This window comes from Asterias rubens, chromosome 6 (genome assembly GCF_902459465.1).
Source record: "Asterias rubens chromosome 6, eAstRub1.3, whole genome shotgun sequence".
Lineage (NCBI taxonomy): Eukaryota > Metazoa > Echinodermata > Asteroidea > Forcipulatida > Asteriidae > Asterias > Asterias rubens.
Genome location: NC_047067.1, coordinates 15,196,848 through 15,214,902, shown reverse-complemented (window position 1 = coordinate 15,214,902; position 18,055 = coordinate 15,196,848). Strand labels below are relative to the sequence as shown.

Below are 18,055 nucleotides of genomic sequence, written 5' to 3'. Positions count from 1 at the left end.
CGTTTAAACACCCCCACGTGACGCGCTCTCCACCAATAGAATAGCGAAACTGTCTGAGGTATTTATGAATGACCAATTTAAATCGGAAAACGTTAAAACCTGCTTCTTGCTTCTTATGTTTGAGAAGGAACATCTAATCCGTGACAGATGAAATAATGTGATTAAATATACGAAATTGCAAATAATTTGCTATGTAATGTTTGAAGGGACACATTGTCTTCGGATTGGGCGCTTTCGGCCCAAAAGCGTTTGTTCTGATATAAATATAGTTGGAAATATGTTTTAGAAATAGAATATTATTAAAATGATCCACACAAATATACCTCGAAATTGTGTGTTTCTTTTACTTTATAAACAAAACGGTTCGCCATTTTGTAGTGACCACTTCGACTCCACAAAATGTTAACCGTGTTATAGTTCACGAAGTAAAATAAAAACCACATAATTTCGACGGTTTTTTCTGTGGATAATTTTATTCTAATATTCAAAAATCTTTCCAACCATATTTATTTCATAGTGAACGCTTTAATAGCCCAAAGGTGCCCAAATCCGAAGGCAACGTGTCCATAAAGTGTCTGTTTATTCGTTTGGTTTTCGGAGCCCTTCGAATGTTTCAACTCTAAAGAAATGAAGGTATACAATAAAACAAACCAATGACAATTTTATTTAAAAATCGCCGGATTGATGTCCATGCAGGAAAAACAATCTCTTCCAGGAATACACATAATCTTAGTAGCGTTACCGGTGACGCTCCTTATATTCAAAACTGTTAAGATAAAAAGTGTACCCCTTTTTTCAGAACCCGAATACTCAAAGAAACTGGACACTATTGGTAATTGTCAAAGACCAGTCTTCTCACTTTGTGTATCTCAACATATGCATAAAGTAACAAACCTGAGAATATTTGAGCTCAATTGGTCGTCAAATTTGCGAGAGAATAATGAAAGAAAAAACACCCTTCAAGATGCTTGATGTGGAGACCTTAAAATCAAATTCCGAGGTCTCGAAATCAAACTCAAATATTTTAGTAAAAAATTACTTCTTTCTCAAAAACTACGTTACTTCATATATAGGGAGCTGTTTTATACTATCAACAGCTCTCCATTACTCGTTACCAAGTAAGGTTTTATGCTAATCATTATTGTGAGTTATTAGTTACCAATAGTGTCCAGTGCCTTCAATCGCGAAATGTTCCTCAAAATGAATTAGACTGTCGAAAGCTATTTTGCTTCTTACAACGTAATTTTCAGATGAATCCCAGACTGTCCCTTTGTGACTGTTTTGCTTTATGCGCACGAGTAATAAGGAATAAGACTGACCCTACGTTAATAGACCCTTCCCATGAAATATGTAAATTGCACATAGCGCGTGCGCACTAACGTTTTGGTTGGCAAAAGAGGGAACATCGCGCTGTTTTGTACACGGCTAATGGGTGCGTGACGCAGACGCGATTGCGCGTCTGCTTAGTGCACAACTCTATGGCGTTTGCCAACCAACAGGGTATGTACAGGGAAGGGTCCATTTAGTTAACCCTGATTGCTTGAAACTAAAAAAACACCTCATGAATACTTATATTGATTAAACTTGATTGTCATCGCTGTCAATTATCCATCCATCATTCCAAAATTACACAAAATCACACAAAAAACGAATCGCTCAGTAGATGACACGGTTTCTCGGCTTCAACTTCCACTGTCATTTGCTTGTGACTGATGCCCTTCTTGTTTATATGGTCGATAGCAATTAAATTGTTTACCATTTTTGTTCGGTTTATTAACAGTTTTTGATAATATCGTTACATTAAAGGCACTGAACACGTTAGGTAAATGTCAAAGACAAGTATTCTCACTTTGTGTATATATCCCAACATATATAAACCTGTGAACATTTGGGCTCAATTGGTCATAGAAGTTGCAAGGGATTAATGAAAGTAAAAACACCCTTGTTGCACTCTGTGTGTTTCAGATGCAAAAACAAGTCCTTAGTTGAAGTATTTAAATTTTTGAGAGAGAAATTACCTCTTTACAAAAAAACTATGTTACTTCAGAGGGAGCCGTTTCTCACAACGATTTATACTATCAACAGCTCTCCTTTGCTCGTTACCAAGTGAGTTTTTATGCTGATAAATATTTTGAGTAACAACCAATAGTGTCCAGTGCCTTTATCACATTGCTCAAAACCGTCGCCCGGGCCATGATAGATATAAATATAGATACGAGGTTTATATGTAATAACTTGGACCGGTAAAAGTGTATTGATAAGACATGGTGGATCTGTTTTGATTAATTTGAACGGTTATATTAAAACTTCTGCCCGGTGTATTTGATAATTAGTTTCTTGGCGTGCCGTAATTGATATGAGTCTGTGATGCACTTAATGACATTGAGCTGCCATTGAGCTGCCATTAGGGATGTATGCATAACGTAAGTGAGCGTGACTTTCATTGGTAATGGGTTGTCTGTGATTATGAGCGCAGTATTGCGATGCTCTGTGATGAAATTGCAAAGATGTGGAATCGGTTACACAAAGGCGGCGCAAAGCATCAAGTCCGCATTGCTTTCAGTATGAGAACAGGTATATAGGTCACCATTGCCAATCTGTACAGACTGAACAATTCTGGTTCTGGTGATTACTGCACAATCTCCAAATATTGAGATGTACACGAACAGATGCTAAGACCCTGTGTTTAAAAAAAAAACTTCACAGCTCGGGGACCAGTGCTGTGCCGATAAACACAAGATCAGGCAGAGGTTGTGTGAGCTTTTGCAGATATGGAAACTAATACATCAACTACAGAGATTTCAGGATGTGAGGGTTTCACCTGCATTATTGAACTAAGCATTGCAATTGGGGTGACGTATTGTGTACTGATAAGTAACTTACTAAACCTGATCGTTCTGGGGCTTACTCCTTCTCTTCGAAACTGCCATGGTTATCTGTTGATTTCTCTGAGCGTAGCTGACTTTGGAGTTGGAGTCTTTTCGGCCCTGTCCATCTACCCCCTGGCCAAGGCAAGCATTGACTGGCCATATGGAGACGCCCTTTGCCTGATAACGGCGTATATCCTCGATACGTGCAGAGATACGTCTGCGCTCATAATAGTCGCACTCAGCATCGAGCGATATATCGCCGTTGTGCACCCGTTACGTTACTCACGACTAGTCACCAAAACTCGAACCCTAACCGTCTCTCTCCTATGCTGGACGGTGTGTTTGCTACTCTACTCGGCGGTATTCTTTGAGGACTTTGTCGGTTACGAGTATTACCAGGAGTTCTACACATGTTTGCCTCAATATAAGAGTAATTATACATATTCATTTTTGATTATCTTTGGTCTAGCGATACCATGTTTGATAGTCGTACTATTCACATCAATTTAAGTGAAACGGTCCTTGATAAGGCACCGAAAACTCCGGGCCGAATTGACCCAAGCGTCATCCACGAGTCAACGAGGATCATCAACAAATCATCACATCGTGAGTGAAACTGGACAAACTATGAAACTTTTTAAGATGGTCCAAGTGATGTGTATTGTTTATATCGTATCATGGATGCCGTTTTTGATTGCGATTTCTTACAGCACAATCACTAATACAACCATTAACCATTTTCTTTTGTTCTGCACGAGCTGGATGGTCACTTTCAATAGCTTCCTAAACGCAGTCATCTACTTTTCCATGAACAAAACATTCATGAACAGAGCTCAAGAGATTTTCAAATTTATTCAACCAAAATGTTGTATCCGTGTGAACACGTGGCACCTATGTATTGACAATGTTTGCGCAGAGGTTTGCTGCATTCATGGCGAGTTTGACTTGCGTAAAGAACTGAGGGTCGAGTCGTCTGAAATAACACCATATACTATCGACTGTGAACTCTTAACTTTTAAGACTCCTCTTAACAAACCAGATACTACACATTTTAATATAGAATAGAAAAGTCCTGCATCATGACTTTGTTGTCTTGGATCGGGCGAGTTGGTCTATGAAAAGTATATGAAATCGTTCATTATCAAATGCATATGGCTAGAAAGATTTTTTAAAGGTAGAACATAATGATCCACTCAAACGTTCCTCGAAATTGCACGGTTTTTTTTCTTCTTATAACGGCACGCCAATTAGCCAAAATTGTTGACTGCACAAAATGGCCGACCGTGTTTGTTCACAAAGTTACAACTGGTGCCCTACTCGGTTTTTCGCTTAGTGCACAGCCACAAGGCACCGATGAACAACTGTAATATTGAGTAACTTTTGGCTGGTCTTGTATTAGAAATACTCAAGTGTTTTAGGTCATAAATAGAAGAGTTACTCGCATTGGTATATAAATAACATTAACATAGCATTCAGTGGTTTTCAAGCCTACCTATGATTGTTGCTGTGCACCTTAGCAATTGAGCAGTATTTTTCTGCCGAACAGCTGTGTGAAATTCGACCGAAGTATTTTTGGTCTAGGCCTAAGCAGGTTTTTTTTTACAGCTATGTTTGATTAGTTTTTCAAATTGTTTTGTGCTATTTCAAGACTATTCCGTTTCAAACTAGTCACTCATGTATGGCACAATGCATTACGGTTTGGGTACAATTATTGTTCATGATTGTATGTGTTGATTTTGGTTAGTCTAGGAAATGGTGTTAGTTTCTTTCCAATAAATTGGAAATATTATTGTTGTATGAAGAAATGTTGTGTTTCGTGTACACCGATTTTAGTATATTAAATTCTTGATTTAGTAAGAGATGGGCAACAATTTCCCCCGCGATACGGCGAGTCATTCCTGATGCGTTTCCCGAGTCAAAAGACCTACCCTCCCGTTTAAAAAAACCTTCTAAAGGTTAAAGGCACTGGACACCTTCGGTTGTTGTCAAAGACAAGTATTCTCACTTGGTGTATCCCAACATGAGCATAAAATAACAAGTCTGTGAATATTTGAACTCAATCGACCGTCGAAGTTGCAAGAGAATAATGAAAGAATTGTTGCAAAAATGTGTTTGCTTTCAGCTGCTAGTAAAATGCTTCACGTGACGCGCTCTCCACCAATAGGAATAACGAAACTGTCTGATGTATTTATGAATGCATTTTAAAAGAATTTTAGTAAAAGATCACTTGTTGTCGTTTGTTCAAGCTCGTCTTAAACTAAAAATACATTTGAAGCTGCCAGCGAAGAGCCACTTTGCACTGGGGGCTGACGTATGACAACTCTCTCTCATGCTCGATCCCCGGCTCGAACCATTCTAGAGGCATTCTGGTTATATTAAAAAGACGACTGCAAAAGTCATGACAGAGGCTTATTTAATCCATCAGGTGGGCTGATTAAAAAACGGGCAATAATCCATCCGTGTTGTGTACATGGTGGATTAATCAGCATGACAATAACAACAAAATATACGTAGACAAAGATACGTAATTATTTGTTTCTTGGACCAGCAGAAAAGTCCTGCATCATGACTTGGTGTGCTTTGCGATGACACACAGTCTCACTTCACACCATCCACAAGTTGGACCATGTATATATAGGCCCAGTATTCCATCTACTAACACTAGAGGCATTGCTGACACTGCAAAAACGATTTCTCTGTTCAGTCTGAAGGATTTTAGATTTAAAATCAGCATGGAAAATGAGATGGAGAATCCGACTTTATCGTCCCCTGTTTGCCAAGGATTTGTATGTGTTATCGAGTTAGCTATTGCCATTGGTGTAACCGTCGTGGCCTTACGGTGATGAGCTTTGTCTTTTAACAGCGTACATCCACGAGACATGCCGTAACGTGTCTGCTGTGACACTAGCCCTACTCAGTGTGTAGAGGTACATTGCTGTTGTGCACCCATTGAGATACTCAAGCATCGTGACCAAGAAAAGAGCCCTGTGGGCAGTTGTGTTCAGCTGGGTTCTCTTTCTGTTGCTCTACTGTGTGGTTGTCTTCGATTTCTTCGGATTTGACTACATATCAAACTTGTACACGTGTTTACCACTGTATGAAAATGCCCCTGTCTATACACTTACCATTGTGATAGCTTTAGCATTACCAGTTGCGTTGGTCATATTGGTTACGTCGATTTTAGTGAGAAAGTCACTTGATGATCATCAACGCACAAGAGCCAGCTTAACTCATTCTTCCTCACTTCAGCGGGGTTCTGGCAAAAAGAACCTTCCACACAATGCAGGCATTAAACAAACTGTTAATCTCTTTAAAATGATCAGGATTATGAGTTTGGTATTTTACGCATGCTGGGTGCCGCATATGATAACCGTTTCATACTCAATCATAATGCAGACTTCTGTCAACCAATTGCTTATCTTCTGCACCTATTGGACCTTGGCGTCCAACAGCTTTCTCAATACTGTCATCTACTTCGCTATGAATAAAGTCTACATGAAGAGAGGAGAGGCGATTCTGAAGACGCTTCTTCCAGCATGTTGTGTCATGTGAATACTTGGCATCGGCATGTGGACAAATTTTGTTTCAGGGTGTTTTGTGGTCGCAGAAGAGGAGAAACTGACCCCAACACGGCAAACAGTGCATCGTCTGTGGTGACAGATAATACTGAGTGCAATATGGTGACATTTCATACTAACACAAACTTTTCAAGTGATGCTGACGTCAACAGCAGTGTATAAGCATACACCCTTTACATTAACAATACTGTGTTGTAATTATATTTCGACTGTCATATGGAGTCTATACATATAAAGGATTTGGGTACTTTATGTATCACAAAACACTATGTCCAAAGATTTACAATAAACTCGCGCTGCAGTTTGAAGATAGTGATGGTAGAAGGCTTCCCTAAAAATATTACTGAGGTGCTGTAGTTTTTGAGAAATGAGTAAAACAAGTCACGAAAATAATGTTCGTCTCGTTTTAGCATGTAGAACGTATATTTGTGACATTGTTTTACTCACTATTCAAAAACTACAGCACGTCAGCAAGTAAGCTTTCTACTATCATTATCTTCAAACGGTGTCAATTTAATGTAATTATGTGAACAATGTATTTTGTGTTGCAAAAAGTACTAACCATTTAAAGTAGTTCAGGTCCTTATTAGCTTAAACTTCAGAACACAATTGTTTAGGGAGGAACTTTTACATTTCTGAAGATAAATATTTCACACACTTGTTTTTTTCTTGTTTCACTTTTATCTTTTTGTAAAATAAATTCTCTCTGGAATCTGTATGCAGTTTTACTTGAGTTTCCTCGTTTAAACGGCAATTACTAACTGCAGTACTGCAACAATGAAAGACATTATATTCGGCTTTGAATAAAGTCATTGCAACTCTATAATATAGTTTCGATCTATAACTTTATAAAAGATATGTCACTGTATGTGTGAGGGAGCATGAGTTGGAGTGTGTTGTGACATGTATTTCGTATTCTCCAGAGCCCATTTTCAATACAATGGTTTTTGGCTTGGGCTATGGCTTTACTTGAGTTGCCGTGACTGCAACAGTGGCGTAACTAGCAGGTGCCCCCCCCCCCCAACAATCCACCCATGTGATGTCAGTGCCCCGGATGCCCGCCCCCTTGAGATGTATTCTGTAGGAACTTGGGTGTTCTGAAGCAAGGGCGGATCCTGGGGGGGGGGGGCAAAAAATATATTCCAAACCGACCAACCCTTTACTGCGTTGGTGATCTAACTGGAAATTCAACTCAACTTGTTCCCTTGCATTTTGAAAGAATCTGATACTACTCTACATATGTCTTGCAACGAAAGTTTAAGTATTGCCCACGGCCCATACTCTACAGCTCAAGTTTTGAAGGTGTTTTGTTCTGTTTCCTTCATCAATTAGGCCTATATAATAACATGCCTCTAAATGGCCTCAGATTGCACCACACAGCATCTAGAATGCAAAATTTTCCGGGGCCCGGACCTTTTGTCTGGATCCGCCCCTATTCTGAAGTGCCCCCCCAGACAAATATGTGCCCCCCCCCCCTTTGTGCCCCCTAAGAATGTACTTTAGTCACGCCACATGGTTTGCAAAAGACCCTCATCATGCTGCCATAATCTTGATCATGTTCACTGTATCCAATAACATTGCTGAATGCTAACATGCATTGCATAAAAAGGAACCAGACGTTTTCTCCTTCCAGCCACGGTTTAAAAACATTGTTTTGAATGAAAATAAATCAAGATGGCCGCTCCATGATAAAGGTATCTCCGGATGCATTAGCCTGCAAGATTGCATATTATCAAGGATATGAAACTATACCGTTGCGGAAGTAGAACGGGAAACTGTGCTTTTGTTGCATGTATGGGCCTATAACTTTCTTTTGTAATTCACCAAACCGCCTTGGTTGGCATGGACGGCCGTATGTTAAAAACATGTTTTTAACATGTCATGCAAACTTTCAATTAATAAAATACCTTCCATAATTATTTGTTTTGTTCTCAACAAGTTCAACACAATGTTTGAATATGTTTTCAATGTTACAAACAGTAGTGATCTGTTTTTGATTTGCAATAATGGCTTTCCATAGTTTTCCAACCTGGGTTGGCAAAAACTCGGGCTTTGACGTTGCAAAAAAAAGGTCCAGGGGGTGGATTTCACAAAGAGTTAGGACTAGTCTTATCTCGAGTTAGGACTATTTACTCGTCCTAACTTAGGACTATCCATGCAATTTGTATATCTCCTAGGACTAGTCCTAAGTTAGGACTAGTCCTAACTCTTTGTGAAATCGACCCCAGGACTCTAATTGCACTTCGGTGGTACAAAACACCACTTTCAATCAAATGCTTTATACACATTTCGCGTTGGTACAGACACAATAGTGATCTCTGTAACTATTTTCTCCGTGGTTCAACTGCCTTGACTCAGTGTTCAATCTTTTTGTTGCAAACCAACGCGTTTAATAATATCGAAGTCTAATATAGCGCACGTATCTACCAAACAAAAGTACCTAAAGTGCTGAGTACATGTATATACAAACTTTCAGAAAGATAGGTATTTGCAGTGATGAATTTTGGGACCCAATTATTTAGCACCTTATAAGGTTTACAAGGTGCTACGGCGCATACAGCAGACACAGCCAGGAACACCGGGGTGAACCCCTTCTCTTTTCGAAAAGTGCACTGGGTTCTTTTACATGCGTTACACAACACATGGGACCAACGATTCTGTTTTGAATACAAACTCAGTCAAAAAACATGAGCAAATGATGAAACCAAGCTAAAATTAGTTCTGCTTTATTTTAATATAAGGCACAAAGTTCGACCTTGGATAGTCTTTCGCAGTGAATTTGTCAAATTATTTAGTGAACAGCGTCTTCTATTGGGTAAACTTTTCATTTTGCTGAAATGCACATGGACGCAATCTGAATGTAAATTTTTAAAAAATATATAAGATTCCGAGATTAGTCCATAAAAAGTCAAGAAATAATTAAACTAGATTTTAAATTACACTTTAGTATCATAGTGTCATTTCTGGATTGCCGTTACGTTTACTTGCTGAGTATAGAGGCACATATACATCAATTAAAACATCGCCTTAAAGATTCTATGTCAGATTTTTGGCCGAATTGACCCGCAAATTTTGATTTAAAATTCAATAGGTATTTTGATGGGGGTCGAGAAAGTTACAAGCTTTCATTTGAGCCATTGCTCGAAAAAGTCCGCCAATTATTAGTAACAGTGAAATAAAGTGCTCAAAATTAGTTTTTGTCGGGATCCCAACAATATATCACGTGACCATTTCTTATGTGTTTTATAAGAAACGTTTTAAATTTTTGTCATGGTTCCTGACCATTAAAAGTAAAAGTTCAACTTGTTTTCGTTAGAGCGGGTGATACTCTTTGAAATACCATTCACTCGAAAAAATCTATTTTTTAATGTTGGGGCCAAAAATCTGACATCAAACAAATGACGAACATTTAAAAAGGTACTGGTGTTTTGGGGATATTGCCCAAAGTCTGGTGCAGTTACGGCCATGCTGGATGAGTTATCCGTTAATGGGAATACACTATCTGAGAAAAGTTTCATGCATAAACTATTTCTCAGATGTTTTTGAATCTCTTTCTCTTAAACAACATTCATCAAAAGGAAATCGTTTCTTAAAAAGGAGATAATATATATATATAATCAACAGCTGCAGTGCTTCTTGTAGTTTTATGGTCATTAATTTTGGAGTAACTACCATGGTATATGCCTTGACGGACTCCCTTACAATCCAATGGTTGTGTTACACCTGCAGCAATCTTGTTAACTGATGAAGTTTCACATAGCGACGGAAGTATGGTAAACATTATTTACTCATCATTCAACATTTCCTTTAGCTACAATGTTTTTAGTGAGGTCTCAATAATAATTGGTAATAACAATTCTGTAATGATATTTCGAAATAAACCCTTAACCAAAAATTACAAATAGTCGTTTAACTAATATTATTTGTTTATTTTACTGAGTTGAAATATCGATACAATCTCTTTAAAGGCAACGGACCATATTGGTAATTACTCAAATTAATTGTCAGCATAAAAATTTACTTGGTAATGAGCAATGTAGAGCTGTTGATGGTAAACAACATTTAGAATCCTACCATAACCATTCATATTAAGAACTTATTTTATACTATTTTAAATACACTTTATACCGTGACTTACTACGCCAAAACCTTGTTTGTCAACAGAGTTAACGATATGCGTATTTTCTATACAAGAAAGACTCTTTATGATGACAATTGTTTCATAGAATGCCAACATTTCATGATTATTTAGTATTGGATTCATATATCCAATAAATATTGGGTACAAAATGAGTGCATGTCAAATCACAAATCATGGCGTGGATTCTTGACCATTCCATTTTATGAGACGAAGCCGAGTAAAATGGAAAAGCAAGTTTTAGGGGAAAATACTGTCAAATAGTGAGCACGTGAGTGTGAAACCTTTACGGCATGGGTCCGGGCCCGCTCAAGGGCCCGGGAAAATTTTGCATTCTAGATGCTCTGTGGTGCAATCTTAGGCCAATACGAGGCATACAGAACGGAACAGAACATCTGTAAAAATGTGAGCAGCAGCAGAACCTTTTGGGTTGAAAGCATCTTCAAGTACGGATCTATATGAACCAAGTTTTAGGGGGAAATACTGTCAAAGAGTGAGCACGCGAGTGTAAAACCTTTACGGCATGGGTCCGGGCCCGCTTAAGGGCCCGGGAAAATTTTGCATTTTAGATGCTCTGTGATGCAATCTAGGGCCAATTTAAAGAGGGGATATTGTGTCATCCTTTGCCCACAGGATTAATGCCCACATAGGGACACAGGGATCCGTCTTACACAGTGCAAAACTTGGGCTTCATGATAAAGGTGGTCAAAAAGGTGGGGGGACATTTGATATTGTGTCCCCCACCCTCCAAAAGGTGGGTGGGACATGTCCCCCCTGTGTCCCCCCCCCCCCCCCTGATTGACGCCCATGACAGCGACTTCAAGCAGGCACACGGTGGTAGTCGGACAGGGCTCGTTAAAGAACGAGGCAATAAAATCACTAGACTTGTGGACAAGTCGTTAAATCGGCCCCACGTGCTGAGATAGTGCTCCCCCGACAACACTGCTCTCGCGCGAACTCACTGCTCTCGCGCGAACTGATGGCTCCCCGATTTTGACTCCTCATTAACGACTTGTACAAGTTGTCATCAGTTTGTGCACAGCCTATGGGCACTTCAGCCGAAATCGTACGGACGCATCTGATTGGTCGATGTCGTTAAATCAATGAATATTCAACATGTATATGCTATCAAACAGTACACCCTGTATTGGATGGGTTCGGGAAGTCACATGTATGAATGAACGATCAACAAACCTGTCAGCGTGTATTTATTATGCCTACACACTAGACGTCGTGTGTGTATGGTTGTACTTTTGAGTACGGATTTTCATCGGGAACTTTGACGTGCATATTAAATAAATAACTTCGTCTTAACTTGGTCTGACTTGGTTGATAAACTTGAAGAACAAGATATAGAAGCAGCTGTCAAGTAGCCAGTTTTCTCAAGGCATGCAACATGCAAGAGATCTGCTCACGTCGACGACAGGTCGCAAGGAAAAAGAAGAAGAAGCCGCCATTTATATGCATCATGCCAACACACACACACTGCACACAGCGTGTATTGATTGATGAAAGGCAATGACACTTTTGTAAACAAATGATTTGCACCGGCCGAATATTCGATGAAATCAGTAGCCTTGCTCAAGGCAGTGGTGATGGTTGGTGCATACTGTGTTGGCATCATGAAATCAACACAGGTGAGCTTGCTGTTAAGTTTCTTAATTAAACTACTAATAAATTTGCGTTGACAAATAATATTGCAAAAATCTACCTCCATGGAGTTACCGGTAACTTGGTTTGGGGCTTCTTACTTAAAAGAACAAGTTTTGTTTTGAAGTAAAACTTAACAAAACATGTGTTATTATTCATATAACTCACTGGTTCCACCATGGAGGTAGTTTCTACCTACATGGTTCCACAAAAAGCACTGTCGTCAGTGGCGGTTGCACCGACACACACAGGTTATTAAAATTGAGCCCCTACTTCTAAAGTTCTAGTTCTACACAAGGTTACTTGTTTTGCATTGTTGTTGGAACTTTTGTATCTAGAGAGTAGAGTCTCAAGCAATGCAAAAAGTACCAAATTCACTGTTTTTGTTGTTGTTGGTTTTTATAATTAAACATAATTGTTTTTTTTTTTAGAAACAATAATAAAACATAATAACAAAATGTTTAAAAAATTTAAACACTAAAACTTAAATAAGATTTGAAATTACATGAGAGTCTTTATTTGTGATGGTGTTGCCTCGAACCTCACTTTAGCCCGTAAGTATTAGGTAGGTTTTATTAGCTGCATGTTATGCCAGCAAACACGTGAACGTGAAGGTCAAAACATTGTGTTGTTAGGTGACGTCACCACTTTGGGCTTAATTCATGCTCACGTAAGACGTCTGCACAGAGAGGTACCTGACGTGAAAAATGGTATCTTCATGTGTGATTTTAACAACACAATTTTCTGACATTTACGTTAACTTATTTGCTTGCAATAAGTATTAGCCTATCATACTACGGATAGTATTACACAATCAACATAAGTTCAGGTCAACATTGTGTGTTTCTTTCTTTTCTCCACAGGGTCACATGGCAGCCTGACAGTGCAAGGGAAACACTCCTCGTTTAAGAAGGAAGTTCATTCCACCCCTACCCCTAAGCTGCTGTAAAAACTGAAAGTTTGATCTCCTGCCTTACTGCGAGTCATGGGAAAAGTTAGCCGAGATGGATCTGCATTGGAGTGAAGATGTGTACACAAAAACTGATACAACTCTAGACACTCATTAAATTACTCTGGTGCCTGATTTATAAAGAAATGTTCATACAAATAAAATAATCTTAATTGCAATCCTCTGTTTAATTGGTAACCAATGAAGCGATCTTAGAAGGAGCATGGCATCACGACGGCGATTTAACCTAAATATAACACGAGCAGCCCAGTTCTGCAAACTGTGAAGTCTCTTTTAAAATATGCATGTGGGTTTTCTGTAAGCAGCCCATTACAACAATCTAACCGAGAAAGAACATGGCTGCGAATCACATGATGTTATGAATCGTCAGATACATACTTCCTAATCTGTGACACATGAAATCGAACAGACTTGCAAAGCTGGAGCCGTTTTCACGAAACGTTAATCTTAGGGTTTGCATGTTACGTTGCAAGGCTGGGACTCAACTCAAGTCGTAAGATTAACACAAGTTGGAAAGAGTTTGGTGTAAACGAAAGCAGGTCTATTTGATCAGTCATAGACAATTCAATCAAAATATGCACCAAAGTTCTTGACTGATGTGGATGGTGCATTCTGAATGGTTCCAAATGTAAGAATGACATTTATACTGTGCAATTACCAACAATTATTTTGCTCATTTTAGTTAAAATTTATTCTTTCCAATCCAAATACTTAAATATCCAAAGCACAGACTGAGAGGGTTTGATAATGTATAAAGGCTAGGCGGTTGTGCAACATAGGTAGAAGACCCATTTAAAATGTTCATTCAAGTTAGTTTTCCCATATCCACCACTGTTTACATTTCTGTACGGTCTTCTAGCGGTGTCCACCCGAAGGTCCGTTAGTCCGAAGGTTTGATTGTCCGAACGCACAAATTTCCCATAACAGGGGGTTCATTAGTCCCAAAATGAAGTAGGTTTCATTAACCCGTACATTTGATACGATAGTCCGAAGGTTCATTGATCTGAAGGTTCACTGGTCCAAATAAGGTCCGATAGTCCGAATCGACGATCAAACCTTATTGTCAATTCGGACTATCGGACCTTATTGTCAATTCGGACTATCGGACCTTATTGTCAATTTGGACTATCGAACATTCAGACTATTGAACCTTCGGCCATCGAGCTGTAACCCTTCTAGCACTCGCCTAGTTTGTAAATTGTTTAAAGTGTTTTGTAATGAACAGGTTTTGCAAAAGTCAACTACTCACTATGTTTATATAGCAACCTGGAAGTGCAAGGGAAACACTCCACATTTTCTTTATTTACAGTTTCTACCATCAATATCCATTAGTCTGAAGGTATTTTCATTGTTTATTGCTCAATTTAATTTATTTATTTCAACCACTGGTTTGCATTTGTTGATCGATTTATCAATAAATTTGTTTCTTGTTTTTTGTTTGAGGCAAACTACAATTTGAGTCACTGTTCCTTTTTTGCATTTCACGGTGTCTTTACCCTATTTGAGCCTTATATTAATTGTTATGATTGCTTGGAAGTGAGGAGTATTTTTCGTGGTTACAGTTGCTTAAAACAAAACAAAAGTACAGCTGCTATATGAAACCTTGTCTTGCAATATCTTGGGCAAGTAGAGTGTATGTCGATGATTAGCTATAATACCTTTAAAATACATCGACATCTGAAAAGAGTTACTGAAATTTTCCGGAATCCCTGCGATCCGCACACGACTGCCCTGTGAAACTTGTCCACAAGACTCACATATCAAACTTCCACATGTCGACCATGGTTTTCAAAATCACTTTTTAGATGAAAACTTAAAATAAAAAACATTTGTCAGTAAACAAATAATGAATTTTGGGACTGGTAGTATTAATACAAACTATATTTTATGTTGCAACTTGTCCAGTGTACACAGTCCGAGCAGAACACATCGGGTTAAAGGATTGCATTGGACCATTACCATTGACCGTGGGCATTATTTATTTGCATGAGGCAGCTCACGGATATTAAACAGATAAATAGTAATGCATATGAAGATGACTTTGTAAAGTTAGGCCCTAATCAACTAATAAAGCAGTTAAATCAAAATAAAAAAGATTCACAGATGCCCTCCGGTTCAAGCTTTACAGTATTAGAAACTATTACTACCCTCTTATAAAAATGGACTCGTCTGCACGATTGTCTCCGCGGCAACAGTGAAGGTATACCGCGTTCGTACTTGAATACATGAATACGTACCGCTGACAACTTGTACAAGTCGTTAATGAGGAGTCAAAATCGGGGAGCCATCAGTTCGCGCGAGAGCAGTGAGTTCGCGCGAGAGCAGTGTTGTCGGGGGAGCACTATCTCAGCACGTGGGGCCGATTTAACGACTTGTCCACAAGTCTATAAAATCACCGGAAGTGGAGGTACGTCGCCCGGGCCATGATAAATATAAATATAGATACGAGGTTTATATGTAATAACTTGGACCGGTAAAAGTGTATTGATAAGACATGGTGGATCTGTTTTGATTAATTTGAACGGTTATATTAAAACTTCTGCCCGGTGTGTTTGATAATTAGTTTCTTGGCGTGCCGTAATTTATATGAGTCTGTGATGCACTTAATGACATTGAGCTGCCATTGAGCTGTCATTGGGGATGTATGCATAACGTAAGTGAGCGTGACTATCATTGGTAATGGGTTGTCTGTGATTATGAGCGCAGTATTGCGATGCTCTGTGATGAAATTGCAAAGATGTGGAATCGGTTACACAAAGGCGGCGCAAAGCATCAAGTCCGCATTGCTTTCAGTATGAGAACAGGTATATAGGTCACCATTGCCAATGTGTACAGACTGAACAATTCTGGTTCAGGTGATTACTGCACAATCTCCAAATATTGAGATGTACACGAACATATTATGCTAAGACCCTGTTTAAAAAAAACACTTCACAGCTCAGGGACCAGTGCCCAGTAGATTGAACAGAATCAGGCCATTTGATTAACCGTTCAGTTTGATGAAACCACTTGATAACTGGAGTTGATCGGGTACACACACGGGTTTATTATTATTATTACCGGTTTATTGTAAAAACATCTGCTTGTCGCAGTCCAGAGACTGAATTAAAATACAGATTTACATTATTAAATAAACATTTTAAAAAGCAGAGAGAAAATTTATACACAAGAAAATTTGAAAAATTAAGAGCAAAGTCAAAAGAGACGTCATGAGAACTAAAATTAGATAAAACAAAAACAATAAATATTTAACAAGCACACTTAACTAACAAACCCAACAGCAGCCCGACAAACATACCCCCCCCCGCCAACAGACACCACAACAAACACCCCAACAAACAAACAAACGAACAAACAACCAATCAAACACCCCAACAAACAAACAAACAAACAAACAAACAAACGAACGAACGAACGAACGAACGAACGAACGAACGAACGAACGAACATACAAACAAAACACTCCACCAGACAAACAAACACTCCACCAGACAAACAAACACATTAAAAACACACAAACAAAAAAACCAAACACACCCGCGCAAAAAGGTAAAAAAGACTAAACAAACACGCAAACAAGAAAATAAAAACTGGGAATAAAATCGATGGTAAAAATATGAGGCCTGCCAAAATGTGTTACATGTTCAAAATACCGGTGAGGTAGGGAATGGGGCTAGACCTGTATCGGTTGGTTCAGCCTGCCGCATGTATAATAAGAGACTGCATACATATTATAGTATAAAGGACAACTTTATGTTTAGAAAACCACTCCAGGCGTGTTCATTAGTATACATTTCTGAAGGTTTTGAAGGTTCACACACCCATGAAAAGTGTTAATAATGCATCGACAAGACAGCGAGTGCGTCCAACCAAGCTCATCCTTGCTCTAATAATGGATGAATTTATTCTTCCATGCTCTAATAATCACCGTCAGGACAGGCTGGCTTCGGTGCACAATGGTTGCTGGTATGACCCTATACAAATGTTGTGACAATGTTGTTGTTTGTTGATGCATCGGGCCGTGGATTTGTTGACAATAATAAGAATGAGCTGTCACCTCAAAACGCAGGATTTTACAGACAATGATCAAAAATCTAACTATTTAAACTTCTTATAGACAAAACATATATATGTACTTTATCTTTAGTTTCAACTTTTACAGTAGAGTTTGACAAAAACTTGAGTTTCTTAGAGTTCAACTCTTCTCTTCTGGACTACCCATGGGGTTTCAGTATTCACAGTTTTTACACGTTTGGTTTACACAAAGTGTGTAATTTCCTAATTTTCTCCGGTTGGCACATACTTTCAAAATTCCCGCTGTTGACACCTTTTACCTTAGCTTTTACAAGTTCAGACGATTTTGCATGAGTGTCCTGGTGATATATTGTTGATATTGTCCCCAGACGTATTCGGTTCCACTTGTATGCCTTTGCTGCAGATACAGGAAGTACAGTCTAAGTTTTTTTCCAACTCGTTCAATCGACGACAGCACGAAGGAGTAAGTTGCTCCCAAATCTCTTCGACGCGGCTGTGAAATGTTTTGTTCATCACAAAATAGATGATGGAATTGATAAAACCGTTGGAAACCACCAACCAAAAAACGAGAAAAAATATCACTTGGGGCACAACAAAATCGAAAGAGATGGTTGTGACAAATAGGCACAAAAATGGAACCCAGCAAATTACTATAGCGAATGCCATAACCCTTACCAAATGAAACAGTTTGATGGTCCTGGGTGATGTTCCTGCTGGGGTTGAAATGGTGTCGGGACTCGCCGTGGATAGTGCAAGTTTGGCAAGCCGTTTCTCGTTCTGTTCTAACTTCTTACTAACAATCACTGAGGTTATG

The 18,055-nt window shown here is 38.8% G+C and overlaps 1 protein-coding gene and 1 long non-coding RNA gene across 2 annotated transcripts; both read left to right on the top strand.

Annotated features, from left to right (window-relative positions):
* Window positions 1-5,702: 5,702 nt before the first annotated feature.
* Window positions 5,703-6,473, top strand: LOC117291104 (probable G-protein coupled receptor 21; the record flags this gene model as incomplete). The annotated part of the gene is given in 1 exon segment (XM_033772631.1): window positions 5,703-6,473. A coding segment is annotated over 1 exon segment (720 nt), but the record flags the coding sequence as incomplete, so codon positions are not given.
* A 5,113-nt stretch (window positions 6,474-11,586) lies between these two features.
* On the top strand, window positions 11,587-13,602 carry LOC117291133. Its single transcript, XR_004519126.1, has 2 exons — window positions 11,587-12,223; window positions 13,100-13,602. It is a non-coding gene; the product is annotated as an uncharacterized LOC117291133 (long non-coding RNA).
* Window positions 13,603-18,055: the final 4,453 nt, after the last annotated feature.